Below are 27,923 nucleotides of genomic sequence, written 5' to 3'. Positions count from 1 at the left end.
CCGGCTGTGGCGTCTGTGAATGCCAGTGACCTCTCGGAACTTGACTTGAGGTTGTTATTAGATATAAAAAGAAAGCTCAGAATCAGGGAGCAAAATGACCAAAGAGTCAGGGGAGAGCAATTCGAACGGGAAAGGAGAGCAGAGGTAAAGCGGGATTACAGAGGAGAAAGAAGGCAGGTATCTAGAAACTCTAATAATTTTGTTTCTACTAACCGCCCTCTTTTGAAAAAACAAAACAGGGCCTCTTACTATCAAAGGAGGCCAGAAAGGCATGTCTTCCAGGAGAGGCGATCCTTCGTGTGGAAGAGGGAAGAACAGCCAAAAGCTCCTTTGGCACCTAGGGAGGAAAAGCCAAAAGCTCCTTTGGTACTTAAAGAAAAACAGTCAGAGGTTCCTTCTACCTTTGAAAACCGAAGAAAAGAACAAAGATTCGTGGTACCACCATTGGTCTCTCCTAGTCCAAGGTGGCATACCAATTATCACAAGAAGTTTCCGCCTCCACTAACAAGAACTCAGAAGAGGAGGCGCCAGAGGTTGAGGGCTGCTGCAAGAAACGAGTGGCAGTCCAGGCACTTGGAAGATCCTAGAAAAGTTGTTGAGGAAAAGGGGTCAAAGAAGATCTTAATTGAGAAAGAGCAATCTGGAAGCCAAAAATCTTCAGAGGCAGTGGAAGTGAAAAATAAAACTTCCCACGTGCCTTCGAAGAAGGAAATTTCGGATATGGAGTTGGAAGCTTTTCTTGAAGGAGAATTTGCAGGAGATGGCATGAACTTAGATGATCTCCTAGAAGACGACATGGAGTTGGATGATCTCGTAGATGAGGAAATCCTAAAGGAGGGCATGAGACTAAACGACCTCTTGAAAGAGGATACTGATGATACTCCACCCGTTAAAGAAAGCGGCAAATTTCAGAGGAGGTCTCTAGAGAATGGCGACTCAGAATCAGACACAGAAGGTGATAAGAGGAGATCCATCAGAGTGGGTGAAATTGAGATTCCCCTCACTTGTAATGCTTTCTCCTTGATTCTTCCAAGTGATTTCAAAGGTCCTGACAACTCTGAGGAAGTAGAAGAAATTCAGAGAGAGGAGGTATCCAAACCTCCAAAAGATGAGTGCCGCAGCCAGGTCACCATACAAGAAGCTGCAAATGGTGGACCGAAGAGGGTGATTTTTGACAAACCTGCAGAGGCAATGACCAAACATATTAAGCCTTTGTACATAAAGGCTCACTTCAATGGCAAACCAACCTCCAGAGTCTTGATTGATAATGGTTCTGCCGTGAATATTATGCCATTTAACATGCTACAACCTCTAGGAAAAACTACAGAAGATCTCATCTCTACAGAGGTTAGTGTGTCTGCCTTTACTGGAGAGCTCACAAAAACTATTGGTGTTCTCCCAGTAGAGGTAACTGTAGGGAGCAAAACTTCCCTATCGGCGTTCTTTGTTGTAAATTCATCAGCCAGCTACCAAGCTCTTTTGGGACGAGATTGGATTCATGCCAATTGGTGCGTTCCTTCATCCTTACACCAGTTTCTGCTCTTTTGGAAGGGAAATGAGGTGGAGGTGGTATGGGCAGACACAAAGCCATTTACCACTGCCACCAACATGGTAGAAGCCCGTTATTATGACTCATGTGTTGGCCCCATCCAATTTACTGGGAAAAGTAAAAAAGGGCAGAAGAAAGAGAAATCCGACAAACCTCTAAATGTGCATGAAGAGGTCAAAAGAAAAGCAACTGAGATACTTGGATCAACGGCTATTATTCCATACAACAAGCCGTGTTCCTCCATCACCATTGAAGAAATTAATGATTAAGCTCACCTCTAGTGAGTTTGCAGCAGCTGCATCTGCTATCTTAAAAGAACGTATGCAGTACATTATGGAAGGAATTATGGAGGAAAACAACTTGGCAGAGGTTCTAGATGCTGAAGTGGTTTATGAAGAAGAAGAAGTTTCTGAAGATCATGAGATTGGCTTGGAGGAGCTAGAAAAAGCACCTCCCTGGATAGATGATGAAGCCATTCATGTTAGAGAGGAGTTAGAAGAAGTGAATCTTGGAACCTCTGAGGAACCTCAGGTAACTTTTGTTAGTAAAAACCTAGAGGTTGGTTTAAAAATAAAATTAACTGTACTCTTGCAGGAATACAAAGATTGCTTTGCATGGCAATATTCTGATATGCCGGGGTTAAGCAGGACATTGGTAGAACATCGGCTACCTATTAAGCCCGAGTTTCAGCCATACCGCCAACCTCCAAGAAGAGTGTCAAAAGAAGTTGAATTAAAGGTAAAAGAGGAAATTGAAAAATTGTGTAAAGCAGGCTTTATTAGGCCTGCTAAATATAGTAATTGGTTAGCAAATGTTGTTCCAGTGGTTAAAAAGAATGGAAAACTTAGAATATGCATAGACTTTAGGGACTTAAATGAAGCAACTCCTAAAGATATTTATGCTATGCCAATTGCTGACACTCTTATTGATGCTACAGCTAATCATTCTCTTTTGTCTTTTATGGATTGTTTTGCTGGATATAACCAGATTATGGTGGCTAAAGAAGACATCTCCAAAACGGCATTTAGATGTCCAGGATCTATTGGGACATTTGAATGGGTGGTCATGCCGTTTGGTTTACGTAATGCTGGTGCAACATATCAGAGGGCTATGAATGCCATCTTCCACGACCTCTTAGGTAAAACTATGGAGGTTTATATTGATGATGTTGTTGTAAAATCAAAACTAATGAAAGATCATTTGAAAAATCTAGAGGAAGCATTTAGGAGGATGAGAGTTCACTGTTTAAAACTCAATCCTTTGAAATGCGCCTTTGGTGTAAAAGCTGGAAATTTTTTGGGGTTTTTGGTCCATGAAAGAGGCATTGAAGTGGACCAAAACAAAACCAAAGCTATTCGAGAAGCTAAACCGCCTAGAAATAAAACAGAACTTCAGAGGTTTCTTGGGCAGGTTAATTACTTAAGGAGATTTATATCTAATCTTGCAGGAAAAACAAAAGTGTTCTCAGAACTGTTGAAATTAAAAAAGGAGGATGTCTTCAGATGGGAAACCATCCATCAAGAGGCTTTTGATGAAATTAAAGATTATCTAATGAAGCCTCCTGTATTGATGCCTCCCAAAAAGGGTATACCTCTGAGGTTGTACATTTCAGCAGCCGAAGGTTCAATTGGGTGTCTGCTAGCCCAGAGCAACCAAGATGGACATGAACAGGCTATTTATTATTTGAGCCGTTCGATGACATCTACAGAGGTTAGATACACTCCTATCATGAAATTGTGTCTGGCTTTGTTTTTTGCCTGCACTAAGTTAAGACACTATCTGCTTAGTAATAGAGTCTATGTGGTGTCTCAAACCGACTTGATGAAATATATGCTAAACAAACCTGTTTTATCAGGAAATATTGGAAAGTGGTTATTAAGTTTGGCAGACTTTCATTTGATTTATCATCCCCAGAAGTCAGTCAAAGGTCAGGCTCTAGCAGATTTCCTAGCCGACCATCCATGTATAAACCTAGGAGATGAAAGTAAATTTGACTTACCGGTTTTTATGAATGAACATAGACCTTGGATGCTTAAATTTGATGGGTCTAGTACAGATAGGTCTGCGGGTGCTGGAATCATAATAGTATCACCTTCTGGAGCTAAGACCTCCTTGTCTTTTAATCTTGACTTTGAATGTACAAATAATCAATCTGAGTATGAGGCTTTGATTATTGGATTAGAAATCCTCCTAGATCTAGGTGCTAAAAAGGTCAAAATAATTGGAGATTCTCAATTGGTTATTAGACAAGTGTCCGGGGAATATAAATGTATGAGTTACTCTTTAACTTCTTATTATGCTATTGCTATACAGTTAATAGAGAGTTTTGAAGAGGTTGAATTAGTACATGTTCCTAGAGAGGAAAATTGGGAGGCCGATGAATTATCACAGCTAGCATCTGGCCTACGTCTGTCGGAGGAGTTAACTCACCGACTAGTAATGGTACAAAGAAAAACTCACCCTTCAATTTTTAAAAGAGGAGTACAACTAGACATTTTCAATATTGATGATAACTTAGTACAGGATTGGAGGAGAGACATTAAAAAGTACCTGGAGAATCCTAGCAAGAAGATGATGTATAAAGTAAGAGTGAGAGCTGTTAACTACGTGCTCATAGAAGATGTTTTATACAGAAGAGGATTCGACAACCTATTGCTAAGATGCCTTGGAACTACAGAGGCACTAGAGGTCATGAAACAAACTCATGAAGGAGTTTGTGGAGCACATCAATCCGGAGTGAAAATGAGATGGCTGATCCGAAGACATGGTTACTTCTGGCCATCTATCCTAAAAGATTGTATGACTTTTGCAAAGGGTTGTCAATCGTGCCAAAGGTATGGAAACATACAAAGACTTCCAGCTGCTGAGTTGAAGTCTGTCATCAAACCATGGCCATTCAGAGGTTGGGCCATAGATTTGATAGGTAAAATATATCCTCCATCTTCTAAAAATCACAGTTTCATAATTGTAGCTACTGATTACTTTACCAAATGGGTAGTCGCTAAGCCATTGGTAAAGACAGAGCAAAAAGATGTTATTAAATTTATTAAAGAGGAAATTATTCATCAATTTGGAATTCCACAATCAGTAACTACTGACCAGGGCACAATGTTCACTGGTAAGGAGATGCAAGAATTTGCCACTGATTATGGAATAAAATTATTGACGTCTACACCTTATTATGCTCAGGCCAATGGCCAAGCTGAATCTTCTAATAAAATTATCATCAACATAGTTCAAAAAATGTTGGAAGAAAATCCAAAGGATTGGCATCGGATTTTATCAGAAGCACTCTGGGCATATCGCACCTCTAGGCGAAATGCTACTGGAGTAAGTCCATTTATGCTAACCTATGGTCATGATGCAGTGTTACCCATGGAGGTGGTGGTGAGGTCATTGAGAGTAGCTAAGCAGAATCATTTGACTCCAGAAGATTACAATGAAACCATGATGATGGAGTTAGAAAATCTAGAAGAAGGGAGACTTCAGGCTTTAAACAATATGATTATACAGAAGAAGAAAGTCTCCAGAAGCTACAACAAGAAAGTTAGACCTAAGACATTTCAAGAAGATGAGCTAGTATGGAAGTTGATCTTACCCCCTGGTACTAAAGATAGAGAATATGGGAAATGGTCTACTAATTGGGAAGGGCCATTCTTAGTCCACAAGGTGATGAAGGGGAATGCGTACTGGCTATCAAGTCTAGAGGGTGAGCCTCTGTTACTGGCGTTTTGCGTTTGTAACAACAAGCGTGTGAAATGCGGGCGTGCCAGGAAGCGGATTCCAAAATGTAACTTAACTTCTTAAACGAGCGATTGGGGTTTGGTTAACCTTATAACAAGTACTCCAATCAAGTAATGCTAAAACAAAGAATCCAATTGTAAATGTGTTTACTAATTGAATGAAATGAAAATACAAGTGTTTGAGTAGAAATTGCAAAAGTTCAATCGTAAAGTTCTTTACTGATTGAAGAAAACTGAGAATGCTAAGTGTTGAGTGTTTTTGCCTTTGGGCTGGTTTTTGTTGGATTTGATCGGGGGTTGCAAATTGGCTGCTCTTCTCTTATTTATAGCTTCATCATTTGAAAACTGCTGCTTCATGTACCAACTGCACACGTTCTTCCCCACCTTCAGGAACTGCCAATCGTGTTTTGTTTCTGGTGCACGTGCTTTTTAACTTCTTTTCTTCTGGAATGGACTTCCTGGGCTTATGGGCCATTTAAATTAATATTTAATGGCCATCTCAAATTTGGGCTTAATCTTCTGCAACTGGGTTTGGACTTTTTGAATTAGCTTCTGAAGTAGTCAACCTCTAGAAATCAACCTTTAGAAACCAACCTTTAGAAATCAACTTCTGTCAACATTAGTCAACCTCTAGAAATCAACCTCTAGAAACCAACCTTTTAGAAATCAACTTCTGTCAACATTAATCAACCTCTAGAAACCAACCTTTAGAAATCAACTTCTGTCAACATTAGTCAACCTCTAGAAATCAACCTTTAGAAACCAACCTTTAGAAATCAACTTCTAAAATCAACATTAGTCAACCTCTAGAAATTAATTTAAACCAATCATTAATAATACCTCTTTTATCTTTTGAAAAGAATAGGGGCTTTATGGCCTTTAAGCCATATTTTTAATTTTGGTGCAAACAATGCCCCCTATATAATTGGCTTTTTAGAAATAAAGCCATTTATATGTATTTCTTTTAGCCAAAATTTAAAATTTTAGCTTTCACAATGGTTAGGCCTAAGGTTTTATTTTCTGAAATTGATAAAAATTTATGGAAAGGTGAAAATTATCTAGAAAACATGGTCTCAAATGTTTCAAAAGTGTGTGAAAAGGTTTTAGAAGATCAAAAAATTTCAAATTCATCTTCTCCAAAAAGTTTAAAACAAAACCCTAATTCAAAAATTAAACCCAATTCTTCTCCTAATCCAAAATTTGATAGACCCCAAAATATGTCAAATCTTGAAGTTGAGAAGGAGGAACCGCCGGCCACCACGCTGCCAGCAGTCGGCAGCTCCTCGCCCTCGCCGACCAGCTCCACAAGTCCAGCAGCTGGGAGTTCTCTTCACGCCGGCGGTAGTAGCAGCGGATCTTCCCTTCTCTACAACGGCGGCGATAAAATCATCACGGCAGCAGCTCCACCAAGATTCACCGCAAGAACAAGCTTCTCAAGATCTTCGGCCATGTTCTAATTTTCAGGCGGGACAGCAGCTGTCTTACCTTTCAGACCCACGGCAACAGCAGCAACAGGTCCTCGTTCGGTGCTATCTCTTTATCTCATTCAATTTTACACTCATTAACATGTTTTGGCCCAATATTTGCATTTAAGTAGTGTATATTCATCTCATAAATCTGATTTCAGCCGATAAGTTGGTGTCAACTGAAAAAATCTAAATGGCAGCGAAACTTCTTGGCAGGGGAGTCTTCAGTGAGCAGCTTGTAATTTCTGCATGGAATGGCAGACTCCAGCAGCTATTCTGAGCAGCAGCTCGGTAGGGAGCTATGTGGACAGGGGCACTTCCTGCACTCAACTAGAAACAAGTCTCTTCGAACAACTTGTGTTCAACATTGAAGGTATCTATTCTCCCTTTTTAATTGTCAAAAGTTAACATGAATGTCACTATATTTTGTTTACTTCGCAGAAACTTTCAAACATATATGTATAAGAATGCTAGAAATTCATGTGTTTTGCCAATATCTTTGTTGTATAAAATTGAATTTATGAAGTGTGCCGAAGTCAAATACCAATTTCACATCTTTGAAAAACTGAAATTTGGTTCAAATTTATGAATTGGTTCCTTTATATCGGCAATATCAAACTAACAACAAGTTCTAATTTTTCGTTCTTTACGGCTAACAATCCATCTTTTAGTTTAGCCACAATCTACAATCCGACTCAACAAATTATAATAATAGAAAGTAAAATTTTGAATTTCACTTGTTTCTATTATCATGTGTTCGAGTGGTTTGGATATGAAATATTTGGTGTATTGGCAAAGAAACTTTGAAGTGAATCATTATGTGCAATTTTGCTCGAATGGTTGAAGTTTTTGATTAGTCCTTAGAGATTCTGTAAATACTTTGAATCTTTTATCTCTATCAAATTGGCTAATTTTCTTAAGCCGTTTTGAAGTTCAGGAACTCTCCAAATAGCTGAATAATAAAATAATATGTTCAGGCCATATTTGTGTTTTAAGCCTAAACTTATCATTTTAATATGCTATGTGTCTAATCAATTTTGTATAGATATTTGAGCAATAGTAAAAAAATATAAATTGGCTACGTAGTTGGTTTATACACTTAGATGTATCATTATTGAAACTTCCAACTGCACTATTTTTCTTAGCCAATTTAAATTTTGAAATTTTGCACATAAATGATTAACTAAAATTCTCTGACTTACAGGATAAGAAGATGGCATTGTCGACTCCTGAGATCCTGTGTTTTTCAAATTTCAACCTTTGCATGTTGCCATCCAAGAAGAACATCATGTCATTAATTTATAGGCTGTTTGCCCAGAGTTTGTGAAAGTGAAAGCGGAGTCTGCTTGCCGATAAAAATGAGATAAGCTGGAGCTGTAGCATCTCTTTTCAAATTTCCCTCCATCTCACTTGTTGCACATTGCTCAGAACTCCTCCACCAACTTTGACATTATTCAGCAGTATTTGTATATCGAACTAATTAAATAGTTGATAGTTGTAATACTTTAGTATCTTAAAAAGTTGTTGGATGATGTTCCTTCTATTTATCTCAGACATTTTTCTTACACGGCCTTTTGGCCAGTACTTGCTTTGTGACACTACACCTGCACCTATACACTTGTACATGCATTGCATCACAGAGACGCCATTCAGGTACTTTCTAAACTTCAAATGTCTTGGTGTGAAGATGGCTCTCCAGCCATTTGTTTGCTTGTCGTGTTCCACACCAAGATTCACTTACAGGTACAGCCATGCATTGCATTTTCACTATGTGTTTATGTTCCTGGTATGAAGATGGCTTTAGCCATATACTTGTGTAGTGATGTGATGTCCATACCAGGACTTGTTTCACGAACAAATCACATATGTCACTTACAGCCATGCATTGCATTACAGGGCCGTTTTTCTTTGCTGTTGAATGTTGTTGAATTTTCTTTTTATCCCTTTAGCTTAGTTAGCCAAAGTTTAAGAAGTCTTAGCAGAATAGAGACCTTATAAACATAGTAGGAGTTTGACTTTCCACCTTTGACAGTCAACTCGTGACATCAACTTCTAGAGGATCAACTGACCAGTCAACTTGAACTTCTAGGAATCAACTTTTAGAAGTCAACTCCTAGAACAAACCTCTGGAATTAATTTTTAGGAGTCCACTTTTAGAAGTCAGCTTCTAGAACTTCTAGGAATCAACTTTTAGGAGTCAACTTCTAAAACTTCTAGGAATCAACTTTTAGGAGTCGACTTCTAGAACCAACTGCTGGAATTAATTTTCTATAGTCGATTAATTATAGCCTCACCAATTTAGCTAAAGTAGCCAAATTTTAGAATTTTAATTATCAAAAATGGCTAAAAGCCATTACATTACATCTTGTGCCAAAATCCATAAGTTAATGAAAAAGTACAGGTTTAGCCGAAATAGCCAAACTCCTAAAAATCTGATAATACATTTGGCTAAAAGCCACAATGTTACAACTCATGTACTGATATTTGCTAAAACAAGTTACATAATCTGCAGTACATGTATGGCTAAAAGCCATTAAGTCATTTCTAAGTTGTATTTCTCCCAGATGGTGGGAGTGTATTTCTTCAAGTACTTTCCATTAATAAATTTTTTATGAGGCTCACCCTCTAGACTTGATAGCCAGTACGCATTCCCCTTCATCACCTTGTGGACTAAGAATGGCCCTTCCCAATTAGTAGACCATTTCCCATATTCTCTATCTTTAGTACCAGGGGGTAAGATCAACTTCCATACTAGCTCATCTTCTTGAAATGTCTTAGGTCTAACTTTCTTGTTGTAGCTTCTGGAGACTTTCTTCTTCTGTATAATCATATTGTTTAAAGCCTGAAGTCTCCCTTCTTCTAGATTTTCTAACTCCATCATCATGGTTTCATTGTAATCTTCTGGAGTCAAATGATTCTGCTTAGCTACTCTCAATGACCTCACCACCACCTCCATGGGTAACACTGCATCATGACCATAGGTTAGCATAAATGGACTTACTCCAGTAGCATTTCGCCTAGAGGTGCGATATGCCCAGAGTGCTTCTGATAAAATCCGATGCCAATCCTTTGGATTTTCTTCCAACATTTTTTGAACTATGTTGATGATAATTTTATTAGAAGATTCAGCTTGGCCATTGGCCTGAGCATAATAAGGTGTAGACGTCAATAATTTTATTCCATAATCAGTGGCAAATTCTTGCATCTCCTTACCAGTGAACATTGTGCCCTGGTCAGTAGTTACTGATTGTGGAATTCCAAATTGATGAATAATTTCCTCTTTAATAAATTTAATAACATCTTTTTGCTCTGTCTTTACCAATGGCTTAGCGACTACCCATTTGGTAAAGTAATCAGTAGCTACAATTATGAAACTGTGATTTTTAGAAGATGGAGGATATATTTTACCTATCAAATCTATGGCCCAACCTCTGAATGGCCATGGTTTGATGACAGACTTCAACTCAGCAGCTGGAAGTCTTTGTATGTTTCCATACCTTTGGCACGATTGACAACCCTTTGCAAAAGTCATACAATCTTTTAGGATAGATGGCCAGAAGTAACCATGTCTTCGGATCAGCCATCTCATTTTCACTCCGGATTGATGTGCTCCACAAACTCCTTCATGAGTTTGTTTCATGACCTCTAGTGCCTCTGTAGTTCCAAGGCATCTTAGCAATAGGTTGTCGAATCCTCTTCTGTATAAAACATCTTCTATGAGCACGTAGTTAACAGCTCTCACTCTTACTTTATACATCATCTTCTTGCTAGGATTCTCCAGGTACTTTTTAATGTCTCTCCTCCAATCCTGTACTAAGTTATCATCAATATTGAAAATGTCTAGTTGTACTCCTCTTTTAAAAATTGAAGGGTGAGTTTTTCTTTGTACCATTACTAGTCGGTGAGTTAACTCCTCCGACAGACGTAGGCCAGATGCTAGCTGTGATAATTCATCGGCCTCCCAATTTTCCTCTCTAGGAACATGTACTAATTCAACCTCTTCAAAACTCTCTATTAACTGTATAGCAATAGCATAATAAGAAGTTAAAGAGTAACTCATACATTTATATTCCCCGGACACTTGTCTAATAACCAATTGAGAATCTCCAATTATTTTGACCTTTTTAGCACCTAGATCTAAGAGGATTTCTAATCCAATAATCAAAGCCTCATACTCAGATTGATTATTTGTACATTCAAAGTCAAGATTAAAAGACAAGGAGGTCTTAGCCCCAGAAGGTGATACTATTATGATTCCAGCACCCGCAGACCTATCTGTACTAGACCCATCAAATTTAAGCATCCAAGGTCTATGTTCATTCATAAAAACCGGTAAGTCAAATTTACTTTCATCACCTAGGTTTATACATGGGTGGTCGGCTAGGAAATCTGCTAGAGCCTGACCTTTGACCGACTTCTGGGGATGATAAATCAAATGAAAGTCTGCCAAACTTAATAACCACTTTCCAATATTTCCTGATAAAACAGGTTTGTTTAGCATATATTTCATCAAGTCGGTTTGAGACACCACATAGACTCTATTACTAAGCAGATAGTGTCTTAACTTAGTGCAGGCAAAAAACAAAGCCAGACACAATTTCATGATAGGAGTGTATCTAACCTCTGTAGATGTCATCGAACGGCTCAAATAATAAATAGCCTGTTCATGTCCATCTTGGTTGCTCTGGGCTAGCAGACACCCAATTGAACCTTCGGCTGCTGAAATGTACAACCTCAGAGGTATACCCTTTTTGGGAGGCATCAATACAGGAGGCTTCATTAGATAATCTTTAATTTCATCAAAAGCCTCTTGATGGATGGTTTCCCATCTGAAGACATCCTCCTTTTTTAATTTCAACAGTTCTGAGAACACTTTTGTTTTTCCTGCAAGATTAGATATAAATCTCCTTAAGTAATTAACCTGCCCAAGAAATCTCTGAAGTTCTGTTTTATTTCTAGGCGGTTTAGCTTCTCGAATAGCTTTGGTTTTGTTTTGGTCCACTTCAATGCCTCTTTCATGGACCAAAAACCCCAAAAAATTTCCAGCTTTTACACCAAAGGCGCATTTCAAAGGATTGAGTTTTAAACAGTGAACTCTCATCCTCCTAAATGCTTCCTCTAGATTTTTCAAATGATCTTTCATTAGTTTTGATTTTACAACAACATCATCAATATAAACCTCCATAGTTTTACCTAAGAGGTCGTGGAAGATGGCATTCATAGCCCTCTGATATGTCGCACCAGCATTACGTAAACCAAACGGCATGACCACCCATTCAAATGTCCCAATAGATCCTGGACATCTAAATGCCGTTTTGGAGATGTCTTCTTTAGCCACCATAATCTGGTTATATCCAGCAAAACAATCCATAAAAGACAAAAGAGAATGATTAGCTGTAGCATCAATAAGAGTGTCAGCAATTGGCATAGCATAAATATCTTTAGGAGTTGCTTCATTTAAGTCCCTAAAGTCTATGCATATTCTAAGTTTTCCATTCTTTTTAACCACTGGAACAACATTTGCTAACCAATTACTATATTTAGCAGGCCTAATAAAGCCTGCTTTACACAATTTTTCAATTTCCTCTTTTACCTTTAATTCAACTTCTTTTGACACTCTTCTTGGAGGTTGGCGGTATGGCTGAAACTCGGGCTTAATAGGGAGCCGATGTTCTACCAATGTCCTGCTTAACCCCGGCATATCAGAATATTGCCATGCAAAGCAATCTTTGTATTCCTGCAAGAGTACAGTTAATTTTGTTTTTAAACCAACCTCTAGGTTTTTACTAACAAAAGTTACCTGAGGTTCCTCAGAGGTTCCAAGATTCACTTCTTCTAACTCCTCTCTAACATGGATGGCTTCATCATCTATCCAAGGAGGTGCTTTTTCTAGCTCCTCCAAGCCAATCTCATGATCTTCAGAAACTTCTTCTTCTTCATAAACCACTTCAGCATCTAGAACCTCTGCCAAGTTGTTTTCCTCCATAATTCCTTCCATAATGTACTGCATACGTTCTTTTAAGATAGCAGATGCAGCTGCTGCAAACTCACTAGAGGTGAGCTTAATCATTAATTTCTTCAATGGTGATGGAGGAACACGGCTTGTTGTATGGAATAATAGCCGTTGATCCAAGTATCTCAGTTGCTTTTCTTTTGACCTCTTCATGCACATTTAGAGGTTTGTCGGATTTCTCTTTCTTCTGCCCTTTTTTACTTTTCCCAGTAAATTGGATGGGGCCAACACATGAGTCATAATAACGGGCTTCTACCATGTTGGTGGCAGTGGTAAATGGCTTTGTGTCTGCCCATACCACCTCCACCTCATTTCCCTTCCAAAAGAGCAAACTGGTGTAAGGATGAAGGAACGCACCAATTGGCATGAATCCAATCTCGTCCCAAAAGAGCTTGGTAGCTGGCTGATGAATTTACAACAAAGAACGCCGATAGGGAAGTTTTGCTCCCTACAGTTACCTCTACTGGGAGAACACCAATAGTTTTTGTGAGCTCTCCAGTAAAGGCAGACACACTAACCTCTGTAGAGATGAGATCTTCTGTAGTTTTTCCTAGAGGTTGTAGCATGTTAAATGGCATAATATTCACGGCAGAACCATTATCAATCAAGACTCTGGAGGTTGGTTTGCCATTGAAGTGAGCCTTTATGTACAAAGGCTTAATATGTTTGGTCATTGCCTCTGCAGGTTTGTCAAAAATCACCCTCTTCGGTCCACCATTTGCAGCTTCTTGTATGGTGACCTGGCTGCGGCACTCATCTTTTGGAGGTTTGGATACCTCCTCTCTCTGAATTTCTTCTACTTCCTCAGAGTTGTCAGGACCTTTGAAATCACTTGGAAGAATCAAGGAGAAAGCATTACAAGTGAGGGGAATCTCAATTTCACCCACTCTGATGGATCTCCTCTTATCACCTTCTGTGTCTGATTCTGAGTCGCCATTCTCTAGAGACCTCCTCTGAAATTTGCCGCTTTCTTTAACGGGTGGAGTATCATCAGTATCCTCTTTCAAGAGGTCGTTTAGTCTCATGCCCTCCTTTAGGATTTCCTCATCTACGAGATCATCCAACTCCATGTCGTCTTCTAGGAGATCATCTAAGTTCATGCCATCTCCTGCAAATTCTCCTTCAAGAAAAGCTTCCAACTCCATATCCGAAATTTCCTTCTTCGAAGGCACGTGGGAAGTTTTATTTTTCACTTCCACTGCCTCTGAAGATTTTTGGCTTCCAGATTGCTCTTTCTCAATTAAGATCTTCTTTGACCCCTTTTCCTCAACAACTTTTCTAGGATCTTCCAAGTGCCTGGACTGCCACTCGTTTCTTGCAGCAGCCCTCAACCTCTGGCGCCTCCTCTTCTGAGTTCTTGTTAGTGGAGGCGGAAACTTCTTGTGATAATTGGTATGCCACCTTGGACTAGGAGAGACCAATGGTGGTACCACGAATCTTTGTTCTTTTCTTCGGTTTTCAAAGGTAGAAGGAACCTCTGACTGTTTTTCTTTAAGTACCAAAGGAGCTTTTGGCTTTTCCTCCCTAGGTGCCAAAGGAGCTTTTGGCTGTTCTTCCCTCTTCCACACGAAGGATCGCCTCTCCTGGAAGACATGCCTTTCTGGCCTCCTTTGATAGTAAGAGGCCCTGTTTTGTTTTTTCAAAAGAGGGCGGTTAGTAGAAACAAAATTATTAGAGTTTCTAGATACCTGCCTTCTTTCTCCTCTGTAATCCCGCTTTACCTCTGCTCTCCTTTCCCGTTCGAATTGCTCTCCCCTGACTCTTTGGTCATTTTGCTCCCTGATTCTGAGCTTTCTTTTTATATCTAATAACAACCTCAAGTCAAGTTCCGAGAGGTCACTGGCATTCACAGACGCCACAGCCGGAAAAGGATCTTCATCTATTACCAGTGCCTCCTTTTTTTCTGGGAATTTTAAAACTCCCTTGGCAATCCTATCCTGTATGATATTTTTGAACCCCCAACATGAATTGGTTGAGTGGTTCCAGGAGTTGTGGAACTTGCAATACTCTCTGCCTTTCAACTCATCTTTTGAAGGCATTTTATGATCCGGAGGCAAAGTAATGAACTTCTCTTTCAACAGAAAATCAAAAATTTCTTCTGTTTTTGAAACCTCAAAAGTATACAGAGGTTGGGCATTGGAATTCTGTTTCTTCCACCCATCAGGTGCTTTTTTGATCAACATAGGGCAGGTACATGAACCGGTGGCCGTGAGGTCGGCTACCGCGGTTTCATATGCTCCCACCTCCTGATAGTAAGTGCCCATTGCCACCTTCTTCTTGTGGCTTTCTTCTCTTAGGAGTTCTTCATATTCAGAGACTTTAGCAGCTAACTCATAGAAGTCCCTGAATTCCATCCCCTGGAACTTTTTTCGAAGCTCAATGTCCAAGCCCCTCTGAGCCATTTTTACATACTCAGTTTCTGGTAGAACAATTTTACACCTGCTCCTCATTCTTTTGAAGCGGTGTATATACATGTCGGCATCCTCTCCCGACCTTTGAGAAACTCTTGACAATTCTGCTATGCAAACCTCTGGCTCTGCACGGTAAAATTGAGTATGGAAAAGCCTCTCCATCTCCTGCCATGTGAGCACTGAGTTCCTGGGCAAAGTAGCATACCAAGTAAAGGCAGTACCTGTTAAAGAATTTGGAAATAATCTCAGCTTGAAATTTGCAATGTTATCTAGGTTGGCCAAGACCCCACATTGAATTGTGAATTTCGCCACATGCTCAATGGTGGAGTGGCCATCCTCTCCAGAGAATAAAGAGAAGTTAGGAATTTTATAGCCTCTACGGTAAGGATTCTCCCTGTCAATGACATCTGGATAAGGCTTGTGAAATTGCGGTCGGTCAATCTGCCTTAGACCTGGACCATACAACTCCTGAATTGCTTCTCTTACAGCCTCCATGTCTAGTTGCCTTCCCAAAGGTTGGGGTGGCACCTGAGGCTGATTTCTCTCTTGGGGCATGTAATTGCCCCCCGTGCCCAGAGGTTGAGGAAAATTTTGATTAACCTCTAGGTCGTCCGAAGTCGGACAATTAGCACCTGCATTAAACGGCCTGGAATTCCGGCCAGTTTGATTATTAGTTTTAAAAGAATTAAAATACACAGGTTCATCTCTTTTGTGAGGAGGAACGTACCTTTCTTCAGAGGGCGGGTTTAAGATTGGCACATGACTAGTGCTCCCAATCTCCTGGATTCCTCCAGATGGCTGCCCCCCGTGTCCCTTAGGATCTTGTTTGGCCGTGTTAACAGCCTCTGGTACATCACCACCATGAGATGACACTTTGACAGCAACTATCAATTCTGCCAAATAGCGTTCCATTTCGAACTGCTTCTTATCCATTACCTCATGTTTCTTGGTCAACTCGGCTTGTGCTTGGTTAAAGCTAGCCTGAGTCTGTTTCATGTCTAACATGGCTTTTGACAGCATGTCTAAAGCCTCTACCAATCTTGGCTCAGAATTTCGCCGAGTTGGTGTCTGTTGCTCTCCAAAGCCAGGAGGCACATCATCACTCGCCTCTCCTAGAGGCAAATTTTCTTTTTCAATGCTTCTGACCATGTGAGCCACATAGTCTCCATGTCCTACATTTGTAGCAGTAGGATCATCCACTGTATCCTGGGATACAATAACATCTTTTCCTTTTTCACTTCGAGTTCTAGCCATAACTCTTAGTGTCCCACTGGGCGTGCCAAAAATTGTTACTGGCGTTTTGCGTTTGTAACAACAAGCGTGTGAAATGCGGGCGTGCCAGGAAGCGGATTCCAAAATGTAACTTAACTTCTTAAACGAGCGATTGGGGTTTGGTTAACCTTATAACAAGTACTCCAATCAAGTAATGCTAAAACAAAGAATCCAATTGTAAATGTGTTTACTAATTGAATGAAATGAAAATACAAGTGTTTGAGTAGAAATTGCAAAAGTTCAATCGTAAAGTTCTTTACTGATTGAAGAAAACTGAGAATGCTAAGTGTTGAGTGTTTTTGCCTTTGGGCTGGTTTTTGTTGGATTTGATCGGGGGTTGCAAATTGGCTGCTCTTCTCTTATTTATAGCTTCATCATTTGAAAACTGCTGCTTCATGTACCAACTGCACACGTTCTTCCCCACCTTCAGGAACTGCCAATCGTGTTTTGTTTCTGGTGCACGTGCTTTTTAACTTCTTTTCTTCTGGAATGGACTTCCTGGGCTTATGGGCCATTTAAATTAATATTTAATGGCCATCTCAAATTTGGGCTTAATCTTCTGCAACTGGGTTTGGACTTTTTGAATTAGCTTCTGAAGTAGTCAACCTCTAGAAATCAACCTTTAGAAACCAACCTTTAGAAATCAACTTCTGTCAACATTAGTCAACCTCTAGAAATCAACCTCTAGAAACCAACCTTTTAGAAATCAACTTCTGTCAACATTAATCAACCTCTAGAAACCAACCTTTAGAAATCAACTTCTGTCAACATTAGTCAACCTCTAGAAATCAACCTTTAGAAACCAACCTTTAGAAATCAACTTCTAAAATCAACATTAGTCAACCTCTAGAAATTAATTTAAACCAATCATTAATAATACCTCTTTTATCTTTTGAAAAGAATAGGGGCTTTATGGCCTTTAAGCCATATTTTTAATTTTGGTGCAAACAGCCTCATAAAAAATTTATTAATGGAAAGTACTTGAAGAAATACACTCCCACCATCTGGGAGAAATACAACTTAGAAATGACTTAATGGCTTTTAGCCATACATGTACTGCAGATTATGTAACTTGTTTTAGCAAATATCAGTACATGAGTTGTAACATTGTGGCTTTTAGCCAAATGTATTATCAGATTTTTAGGAGTTTGGCTATTTCGGCTAAACCTGTACTTTTTCATTAACTTATGGATTTTGGCACAAGATGTAATGTAATGGCTTTTAGCCATTTTTGATAATTAAAATTCTAAAATTTGGCTACTTTAGCTAAATTGGTGAGGCTATAATTAATCGACTATAGAAAATTAATTCCAGCAGTTGGTTCTAGAAGTCGACTCCTAAAAGTTGATTCCTAGAAGTTTTAGAAGTTGACTCCTAAAAGTTGATTCCTAGAAGTTCTAGAAGCTGACTTCTAAAAGTGGACTCCTAAAAATTAATTCCAGAGGTTTGTTCTAGGAGTTGACTTCTAAAAGTTGATTCCTAGAAGTTCAAGTTGACTGGTCAGTTGATCCTCTAGAAGTTGATGTCACGAGTTGACTGTCAAAGGTGGAAAGTCAAACTCCTACTATGTTTATAAGGTCTCTATTCTGCTAAGACTTCTTAAACTTTGGCTAACTAAGCTAAAGGGATAAAAAGAAAATTCAACAACATTCAACAGCAAAGAAAAACGGCCCTGTAATGCAATGCATGGCTGTAAGTGACATATGTGATTTGTTCGTGAAACAAGTCCTGGTATGGACATCACATCACTACACAAGTATATGGCTAAAGCCATCTTCATACCAGGAACATAAACACATAGTGAAAATGCAATGCATGGCTGTACCTGTAAGTGAATCTTGGTGTGGAACACGACAAGCAAACAAATGGCTGGAGAGCCATCTTCACACCAAGACATTTGAAGTTTAGAAAGTACCTGAATGGCGTCTCTGTGATGCAATGCATGTACAAGTGTATAGGTGCAGGTGTAGTGTCACAAAGCAAGTACTGGCCAAAAGGCCGTGTAAGAAAAATGTCTGAGATAAATAGAAGGAACATCATCCAACAACTTTTTAAGATACTAAAGTATTACAACTATCAACTATTTAATTAGTTCGATATACAAATACTGCTGAATAATGTCAAAGTTGGTGGAGGAGTTCTGAGCAATGTGCAACAAGTGAGATGGAGGGAAATTTGAAAAGAGATGCTACAGCTCCAGCTTATCTCATTTTTATCGGCAAGCAGACTCCGCTTTCACTTTCACAAACTCTGGGCAAACAGCCTATAAATTAATGACATGATGTTCTTCTTGGATGGCAACATGCAAAGGTTGAAATTTGAAAAACACAGGATCTCAGGAGTCGACAATGCCATCTTCTTATCCTGTAAGTCAGAGAATTTTAGTTAATCATTTATGTGCAAAATTTCAAAATTTAAATTGGCTAAGAAAAATAGTGCAGTTGGAAGTTTCAATAATGATACATCTAAGTGTATAAACCAACTACGTAGCCAATTTATATTTTTTTACTATTGCTCAAATATCTATACAAAATTGATTAGACACATAGCATATTAAAATGATAAGTTTAGGCTTAAAACACAAATATGGCCTGAACATATTATTTTATTATTCAGCTATTTGGAGAGTTCCTGAACTTCAAAACGGCTTAAGAAAATTAGCCAATTTGATAGAGATAAAAGATTCAAAGTATTTACAGAATCTCTAAGGACTAATCAAAAACTTCAACCATTCGAGCAAAATTGCACATAATGATTCACTTCAAAGTTTCTTTGCCAATACACCAAATATTTCATATCCAAACCACTCGAACACATGATAATAGAAACAAGTGAAATTCAAAATTTTACTTTCTATTATTATAATTTGTTGAGTCGGATTGTAGATTGTGGCTAAACTAAAAGATGGATTGTTAGCCGTAAAGAACGAAAAATTAGAACTTGTTGTTAGTTTGATATTGCCGATATAAAGGAACCAATTCATAAATTTGAACCAAATTTCAGTTTTTCAAAGATGTGAAATTGGTATTTGACTTCGGCACACTTCATAAATTCAATTTTATACAACAAAGATATTGGCAAAACACATGAATTTCTAGCATTCTTATACATATATGTTTGAAAGTTTCTGCGAAGTAAACAAAATATAGTGACATTCATGTTAACTTTTGACAATTAAAAAGGGAGAATAGATACCTTCAATGTTGAACACAAGTTGTTCGAAGAGACTTGTTTCTAGTTGAGTGCAGGAAGTGCCCCTGTCCACATAGCTCCCTACCGAGCTGCTGCTCAGAATAGCTGCTGGAGTCTGCCATTCCATGCAGAAATTACAAGCTGCTCACTGAAGACTCCCCTGCCAAGAAGTTTCGCTGCCATTTAGATTTTTTCAGTTGACACCAACTTATCGGCTGAAATCAGATTTATGAGATGAATATACACTACTTAAATGCAAATATTGGGCCAAAACATGTTAATGAGTGTAAAATTGAATGAGATAAAGAGATAGCACCGAACGAGGACCTGTTGCTGCTGTTGCCGTGGGTCTGAAAGGTAAGACAGCTGCTGTCCCGCCTGAAAATTAGAACATGGCCGAAGATCTTGAGAAGCTTGTTCTTGCGGTGAATCTTGGTGGAGCTGCTGCCGTGATGATTTTATCGCCGCCGTTGTAGAGAAGGGAAGATCCGCTGCTACTACCGCCGGCGTGAAGAGAACTCCCAGCTGCTGGACTTGTGGAGCTGGTCGGCGAGGGCGAGGAGCTGCCGACTGCTGGCAGCGTGGTGGCCGGCGGTTTCTCCTTCTCAACTTCAAGATTTGACATATTTTGGGGTCTATCAAATTTTGGATTAGGAGAAGAATTGGGTTTAATTTTTGAATTAGGGTTTTGTTTTAAACTTTTTGGAGAAGATGAATTTGAAATTTTTTGATCTTCTAAAACCTTTTCACACACTTTTGAAACATTTGAGACCATGTTTTCTAGATAATTTTCACCTTTCCATAAATTTTTATCAATTTCAGAAAATAAAACCTTAGGCCTAACCATTGTGAAAGCTAAAATTTTAAATTTTGGTTAAAAGAAATACATATAAATGGCTTTATTTCTAAAAAGCCAATTATATAGGGGGCATTGTTTGCACCAAAATTAAAAATATGGCTTAAAGGCCATAAAGCCCCTATTCTTTTCAAAAGATAAAAGAGGTATTATTAATGATTGGCTTAGATTAATTTCTAGAGGTTGACTAATGTTGATTTCAGAAGTTGATTTCTAAAGGTTGGTTTCTAAAGGTTGATTTCTAGAGGTTGACTAATGTTGTCAGAAGTTGATTTCTAAAGGTTGGTTTCTAAAGGTTGATTTCTAGAGGTTGACTAATGTTGACAGAAGTTGATTTCTAAAGGTTGGTTTCTAAAGGTTGATTTCTAGAGGTTGACTACTCTAATTCAAAAAGTCCAAGCCCGGTTGCAGAAGATTAAGCCCAAAATTGAGATGGCCATTAAATATTAATTTAAATGGCCCATAAGCCCAAGAAGTCCATTCCAGAAGAAAAGAAGTTAAAAAGCACGTGCAGCAGAAACAAAACACGATTGACAGTTTTTGAAAGTGGGGAAGAACGTGTGCAGTTGAAACATGAAGCAGTAATTTTCAAAGGAAAAAGCTATAAATAAGAGAAGAGCAGCCAATTTGCAGCCCCCGATCAAATCCAACAAAAACCAGCCCAAAGGCAAAAACACTCAACACTTAGCATTCTCAGTTTTCTTCAATCAGTAAAGAACTTTACGATTGAACTTTTGCAATTTCTACTCAAACACTTGTATTTTCATTTCATTCAATTAGTAAACACATTTACAATTGGATTCTTTGTTTTAGCATTACTTGATTGGAGTACTTGTTATAAGGTTAACCAAACCCCAATCGCTCGTTTAAGAAGTTAAGTTACATTTTGGAATCCGCTTCCTGGCACGCCCGCATTTCACACGCTTGTTGTTACAAACGCAAAACGCCAGTAACAGATAGTAATAATGCAAAGTGCAAACTATTACCTCAGGCTTCCAAATACTCTCAAATAAGCTTCTAGTAGAACCAGCCTGGCTTGATTGCCTAATTACGTATCCACAGCCCTTTGTGCTCCAGCCGATACCCCAAGAACTCCGAACTTTCCAGACATTTACGCCCTTAACTGTCTCATACCCGTAGATTAGTAGAGTATGTTTATCACCTGGTTTAGCCGTACTTCCTTCATATACCTCCTAATTACAGGTTTTTTATTAGTATCAATATCATCAAGTAAACATTAAAAATAAAAGTAATTAGTAATGAAAAATTTTCACCCCATCTCTAAGATTCTGCAGCTCATCAGAAACAGGAAGAACTCCCAACACGGGGCCTTGGTCTAACCACAGCAACACCTCATGCTCATCTACACTTTTTCGTTCAATGGCATCTTCAATTATGAAGAAGGGATTTTTCGCCTGAAATCGAACTTTCATTCAGTAAGAAAGTAGGGGAATGAAAACCACAAAAAAATTGCGAAAGGTTAGACAACATGATTGAGATTCTTAGGCAAATTTTAAATCCTTATTATAAGTTATTTAAATTTAATAACAGAATGAATTTTTAAATCCCAATTATAAGTCTACATAGTTACCTTAGGTTTGTATTTCTTAGGCAAAAAACCAAGAAATTTGCAATTCCTCTCCAAGCATATTCCCTCGCTTCGTAAGATCCTAGTTACTTGATTATAATTCGTTATAGCAAGACTCTTTGCGTTTGGTTTAATAACTCTGTGTAATAACCATTGTGGGGACAAGCTGATTTTCTTCCTTGGATTCTTAATATTGTAGAGCGCCTCTGTAACGGCAGATACCTGGATACTCCAGCAAGATGCTTTAAATAAAATAAAATAGTGAGCTGAAGATTTATGCAAATCAACAAGAATTTAAGAAAGACCATGCCCACATTATGTTAAAAACATTTTGGACAAAATAGTGAGCTGAAATTGTGAGTCATATACCTTGTATTTGAAACCGTAAGGGAGATATTACAAACCGAAGCCAATCCCTTTTAACTGGGAGTAAGAGATGCGCCGGGCCCATCAAATCCTGCAAATTAAATTAACAAACAATTCATTCTTAAGCATTACATTTTTTCACAATATATAATAATTAATAAAAATTAAAATTGTATTACCGTGGGTCGTTTCTCTTTTATCTGATTTTTAAGTGAGTTTTTTCCTTTGAACTTAACCATTGGAGAAACTGCGTATTTTTTTTGACAATTTAGCCAATTGTGAATGATTAATTAAACATAATAAATTCCCCATACCAAACACAGGCCAATCAAATATCTACAAAGAGTTTAAAGAGATAGCTACTAACATAATTAAATTAATCCTCTTGTCTAATGTTTCGTATGAAATATTGGATTATTTCTCTTAAAATTCATTCTTGTTTCTCTTTAAATATCTACAAAGAGCATAAAGAAACATCATAGGTTTTCATACCAATGCATCAGATTCATAATAGTCCACATCAATTCTTCATCAAAAGCTGAGTTAAGCTAGAAATGTAATTGGAAGCATATGGGGCGCATACTAGAAATGTAATTGGAAGCATATGGGGCGCATAGTTACATCATCAAACTGACCAAGTAAACAGTTACTGAGAATAAAATCAGGCATTACTATTACCAAACATGACTAATTGGGGAAATCTTGGTTCCAAGCAAGAAACAATTAACATGTAATTCTAAGAAACAAACAAGAAAACATTAAATCAATTAAGACTAAATAAATAAGCAAGACACAATTAAATCTAAATCAAGATTCAATCAAGATTGAAGAAACAAGTAAATCAATCGGATAATCTACTATCAAAATCAAGATTCAGATTCGCTTACTATCAAAATTAGCTATTGAGTTAGCTAAATATAATGTTAAAATTGAAGGATCAGAAGACCAAATACCTGTAATTTCAAAGAGCAGCGATTAAATTAGGTTTGAGAAATCCTATGAGAAGAAATGAGTTTGTGAGAGAATTCTATTTTAATTGCGTGAATTTCTTATTTTGTTGTTACTCCCGCAGTCTTTACTTTTTTAACTGTGACGTTGGTTATGTAAATGGATCCACGTGTCATTTTCTTATTTAGTATTCAAAATACCTCAGGGCTCAGAGCATAACCAATTAATTCTTTTTAAGTAGCGCTGTGGAGAATGCCCTGCAACAGACAAAGTGTTCTAAGGCTGTGGAGAATGCCCTGCCACACAATTTGACATTGTTGCAAACTGAGAGGAAAGCTGATGACAGTGAAGAAGAGTGGGGAGAATTCTTACATTTTCCTGGCAAACGGTTTTATGATTTTCTGAGACCCGTAGAGAAATTCAGGTATGTCTATTTTTTTTAATTCTTTCTAAACATTTTATATTTTGTTTAATTTATTATATAGTTTGTTTTAGAAGCTCCAGTTTTTAGATTACTGAAATAGCAGACAGTTGAACTTTTGATTTAAAATAAGGTGAATTCGTGCTTCTCTTTATTTGAATGTGTGATTCTTTTGATCGAAGAAAGTTGGAAAATGCTGTAGTTAAGTGGACTTGTGGCGAGGCAAATCGATACGGAATTTGGTCTGTCTAAGGGGGTTATTATAGAGGAAGGGACTTTGATAGCTTACTGATGTAAAAGGAATTAAGGATGTCATAAGCTGCTATGGTACTTCAGGAAGTTGTTTTCTTGTTGACGAGGATTAATTGTTTAGCATGTATCCATTATATTCCTTACTGGATTTGCCTTTTGTTTTAACTTCTAGCCGTTGAGAGTTGCTTGTAGATGACTACTTTTGCATCTAATATGTAGGAAGATAAAACAGTGGGAAGCAGCTGGGGATACTGATCTTTGATACATTAGCAAGAAACCTTCAATCTTTCTTCTCCATCCTTTTATTGCAATTGTATGTTAATTTGAATGTGAATTCCTGCATCGACTCAATTCTTCTGAACAAGAGCTCTGCCTGTACAAAAGCTGAAGCACAAATGACATAGTTTAGAGAGACTAATCAATTCTTAAACAGAAGCTTAGAATGACTGAACTAAACAGTATAATTAAGTTGTCTGAATGTAGCTTTAATGTCAGTATTACAGATATTTGTCTTGTCTGCACTTCAAGGGTAGCTTATCTTAAATCTCACTTGGGGTTCTGGTTTTATTAGCCTAATAGTTAAGTATGAACGATAGCTGCTTTCAAATGAGTAATAGTTTGAATCTTCTATAGGCTGAGACGGCTAAGGAAGCTGGGGAAGACAGGTGTCTCAGACAAGCAGATACATTTGAAGATTTTTCACCAAATGTTCTCGATATCGCACTTGTTGACTTGCCCGGGATAACTAAGGTTCCTGTGGCGATCAACCCTCTGATATTGAAGCACGGATTAGAACCATGATCATGTCGTATAATAAGAAACCAAGCTGCCTAATTCTAGCCGTTACACCAGCCAATTCAGATTTAGCTAACTCAGATGCTCTCCAGATTGCAGGAAATGCTGATTCTGATGGTGGATTTACCTATGCAATTTTATGTGGATATTTATTTTTTGTTTTTTCCTCTCATAGAAACTCTCACATTCTGGTCTTCTGTTGATACTTGATAGGTTACAGATACAGAACTATTGGAGTAATTACAAGGTGACTATTTCTTTCCTAAATCGGATAGTGGTTGCAAATTAGCACTTTCTTGTGATTTCTGAAACATATCGTTCTTGGCTTCAGGTGGATATTATGGACAGAGGTACTGATGCTCGTAATCTACTGCTTGGAAAAGTGATCCCTCTTCGACTTGGCTACGTTGGTATGGTTAACCGGAGTCAAGAGGTAATAATATAAAAGAACTGTGGTGCATGCTTTGATTGGGTGATTTTAAGTCTACATAACATGTCTCATGTCTTATTCTTCCTTTACATGGATTCTTTGTCTAGGAAGATGACAAATACAATTTTGATGTGCTTAGGACTTAAGAGTCTATTTATCACACCGTGTTCCTTGATTTGTACGAGTATTTGTATTAGTTAATTTTGGTTTTGGACCATGAGCTGCTAATTACTAGTATTTAACAATTTGTTCAGTGAGGGTACCAGGAGATTGATGCATGTTGTAGTCTTGTTCTCCACATTGGATTATTGAAGATATACTATGGAATAAATATGAATACCGAAGTTCTCTTGTAACCTTTAAATGTGAGAAATTAAATTAAATTGCTTCAGTATTAAAAAAGAGTCGAAAATCCTGATAGTAGTAACATAACTTGGCATAACTATCTACCATGTCTGTTTCCGAAACAATTTGACCATATGCACATGGTTATTTTCTTGTTGGAAAGCTAATTGTCTGTCCAAACTGCTTGCAATCCACATTCAGCACTGGAAATTTTTGGTGCTTGTGACGAAATGTTTTTGACTTATTAATTTTTGCCCACCTTGCAGGATATTATACTCGATCGGAGTATCAAGGATGCACTTGCAGCAGAGAAGTTTTTCCGCTGTCGTCCAGTATGATTAACTTGTAAATTTTTGTGTAGGTATACAATGGGCTAGCTGATCGCTGTGGTGTCCTCAGTTAGCTAAGAAGTTGAACCAGGTAGATCATTGGAGAATTGAATACTTAGATTGTTAAACAGTCATGATCTATCATATGTTAGTATATGCTTCTTGTCTGCATGTACTGCAGTGGTTATTGCTTCCCCTTGCTCTCTTTTATCGCCTTATTAATTTTCCTATAATTGTTTTCATTGCTGTTGTTTCTATTTCAAATTGATAGGATTATGTGAAAGTGCTTGGCTAGTCCATATTTATGTTCCAGTCATGATTACTCTCACTATATCAATAATTTTTAAATGTAATAAATTAATTGGTGGTTTATTAAGCACCCAACTTCAAGATCTGTTAATCTTATCAAAAAAACAGAAATAGATGAATGTGAATGATAATTATAATAAGGAACTAACGAGCAGGGTTAAAATATCCTAATCCTATATCGATTTGTTTATTTTATCATCTTATAATCCTAAATCTTAATGTTATTTAGACATTTAGGGCATTGTTTAAATCAAATTTATTTTAGAATTCATTTCATTTCATTTGTAAAATAATTTTATTTGAAAATCATTTGAAAATGAATATTTTTGTTTGGTTTTCAGAATTTTAAATATGATATTAATTTTAAACAAAATAAAATAATTTGAATATTGTATTTCGAATTTAAATATAAATATAAATTGTAAAAATATTTTTAAATCAAACACATATTTTATAGAAATGTAATTGAATTTTATAAAATTTAAAATTTATTTAAACCAAATAAATCCTTAGATTATATAAAACAAAAGTTTCCGGTTACCTCAAACTAATCTTGGTATCTCAAAAAAGCATATCAGATATATACAGCTCACTTAAATAGTTTGTTGGAAGTTAAGAGGACTTAAATGAACCAACTTATTTTATTTGTACTAAAGTATAATTAGTACACACTCTTTGTTATTAGCCTCTCACATACTTACTGCACAGCACTAACACTCTTATTGTACATGTCACTATCACTCCCACACTCCCCATGCTTCACTTTCTTTCATTTATTTTAGGCATTATCACTAAAAAAAAACTCTTATCTTTTAGCCCCTTAATATTGTAAACTTAATAATTTTATCCATTTTTAGATGTTCCATTTTTAATTACACCCTACTTTTTTAATTTTTGAGTTTTTTTTTATTTTAAGAATGAAATCATCCAAATAACTAAATCTAAAGATGAAAATCATTTTCTATTCAAAAAAGTACAAATAACTCCTTCATCTTTAAAACTAACAAAAAAATTAAATTAAATTAAAACTAATATAAATTAATTAATTAAATTATAAATAAATGTAGTATAACGCAATTAAATTTTAAATTTTATTAAAAATAACAAAACTCCACACAGATTCTTCATTGTCCACCTTAGATTAAGCACACCCCATCTCTTCAAATTTAATAACCAATCTAAAAGCCTGCTTCTTTATATAAATTCGATGGTTTTAGTTTGGTGGGCGGTGGTTTGGTTTAGAAAAACAGAGAGAAAGTCTAATTCTAATGATTTATTTAGAGTGTTATTCAATAATTTTTTATTAGAGAAATATTATTAAACAAAGATTCTTTTATTATTATAACATTACATCCTTAATAAAAATTTAACTGTGAATAATACTATTTTAAAAATATGTTAATTATGAAAGATTTTTATGAATTTTTATTTAATATTTTAAGATTAATTGAAAACAAAAAAATTAAAAAATGTATAAAATTGGGATTAAAATTCCCTCAAGTTCAATGAACTTGAGGGGGTCATATTAACGGTGTAGATAAAAAAAGTATAATTTTAATCAAATTAATTTACACCGTTTATTCTATAATGAATGGTGTAGATTATTAATATGACCTCCCCAAGTTCATTTGAACTTGA

General features: G+C 37.1%; 2 protein-coding genes and 1 pseudogene across 3 annotated transcripts; 2 read left to right on the top strand and 1 right to left on the bottom strand.

The window, feature by feature from the left end:
* Positions 1-1,870: 1,870 nt before the first annotated feature.
* Positions 1,871-8,716, top strand: LOC126660035 (uncharacterized). Its single transcript, XM_056104083.1, has 9 exons — positions 1,871-2,080; positions 2,144-5,284; positions 5,622-5,708; positions 6,526-6,807; positions 7,020-7,131; positions 7,616-7,629; positions 7,963-8,077; positions 8,312-8,544; positions 8,708-8,716. Exons 1-9 carry the CDS (start codon positions 1,871-1,873, stop codon positions 8,714-8,716), a joined length of 4,203 nt encoding a protein of 1,400 aa, XP_055960058.1.
* Positions 8,717-18,455: 9,739 nt separating this feature from the next.
* LOC126661471 (uncharacterized) lies at positions 18,456-23,510 on the bottom strand. 2 transcript variants are annotated; one of them, XM_056104017.1, is made up of 8 exons: positions 23,410-23,510; positions 22,636-22,703; positions 22,460-22,547; positions 22,094-22,332; positions 21,777-21,917; positions 19,974-21,695; positions 19,650-19,822; positions 18,456-18,818 (listed from the first exon to the last, which is right to left on the bottom strand). In XM_056104017.1, the coding sequence occupies exons 2-6, from the start codon at positions 22,693-22,695 to the stop codon at positions 21,369-21,371; spliced, it is 855 nt and encodes a 284-aa protein (XP_055959992.1). In that variant the 5' UTR covers positions 22,696-22,703; positions 23,410-23,510; the 3' UTR covers positions 18,456-18,818; positions 19,650-19,822; positions 19,974-21,368. The 2 variants fall into 2 exon arrangements, with proteins under 2 accessions (XP_055959992.1, XP_055959991.1); XM_056104016.1 differs by having other exon boundaries at positions 19,650-19,806.
* Positions 23,511-23,631: 121 nt separating this feature from the next.
* LOC126661470 (dynamin-related protein 3B-like) lies at positions 23,632-26,171 on the top strand (annotated as a pseudogene).
* The last annotated feature ends 1,752 nt before the right edge of the window (positions 26,172-27,923 follow it).

The sequence above is a fragment of the Mercurialis annua genome, linkage group LG8 (assembly GCF_937616625.2).
Source record: "Mercurialis annua linkage group LG8, ddMerAnnu1.2, whole genome shotgun sequence".
Classification (NCBI taxonomy): domain Eukaryota; kingdom Viridiplantae; phylum Streptophyta; class Magnoliopsida; order Malpighiales; family Euphorbiaceae; genus Mercurialis; species Mercurialis annua.
Note: the sequence above shows the minus strand (reverse complement) of the source record. Positions and strands in the feature narration are given on the sequence as shown.

Bases quoted from the DNA above. Each gene is read 5' to 3' on its own strand.
- LOC126661471 (XM_056104017.1), bottom strand. From the start codon at position 22,695: ATGGTTAAGTTCAAAGGAAAAAACTCACTTAAAAATCAGATAAAAGAG. The intron at 22,548-22,635 runs GTAATACAATTT...TTTAATTTGCAG, and splicing joins TAAAAGAGAAACGACCCACG to GATTTGATGGGCCCGGCGCA. The intron at 21,696-21,776 runs GTGAAAATTTTT...ACCTGTAATTAG, and splicing joins TGCAGAATCTTAGAGATGGG to GAGGTATATGAAGGAAGTAC.
- LOC126660035 (XM_056104083.1), top strand. From the start codon at position 1,871: ATGCAGTACATTATGGAAGGAATTATGGAGGAAAACAACTTGGCAGAG. The intron at 2,081-2,143 runs GTAACTTTTGTT...GTACTCTTGCAG, and splicing joins GAACCTCTGAGGAACCTCAG to GAATACAAAGATTGCTTTGC. The intron at 8,078-8,311 runs GTTTGTGAAAGT...TATTTATCTCAG, and splicing joins TTATAGGCTGTTTGCCCAGA to ACATTTTTCTTACACGGCCT.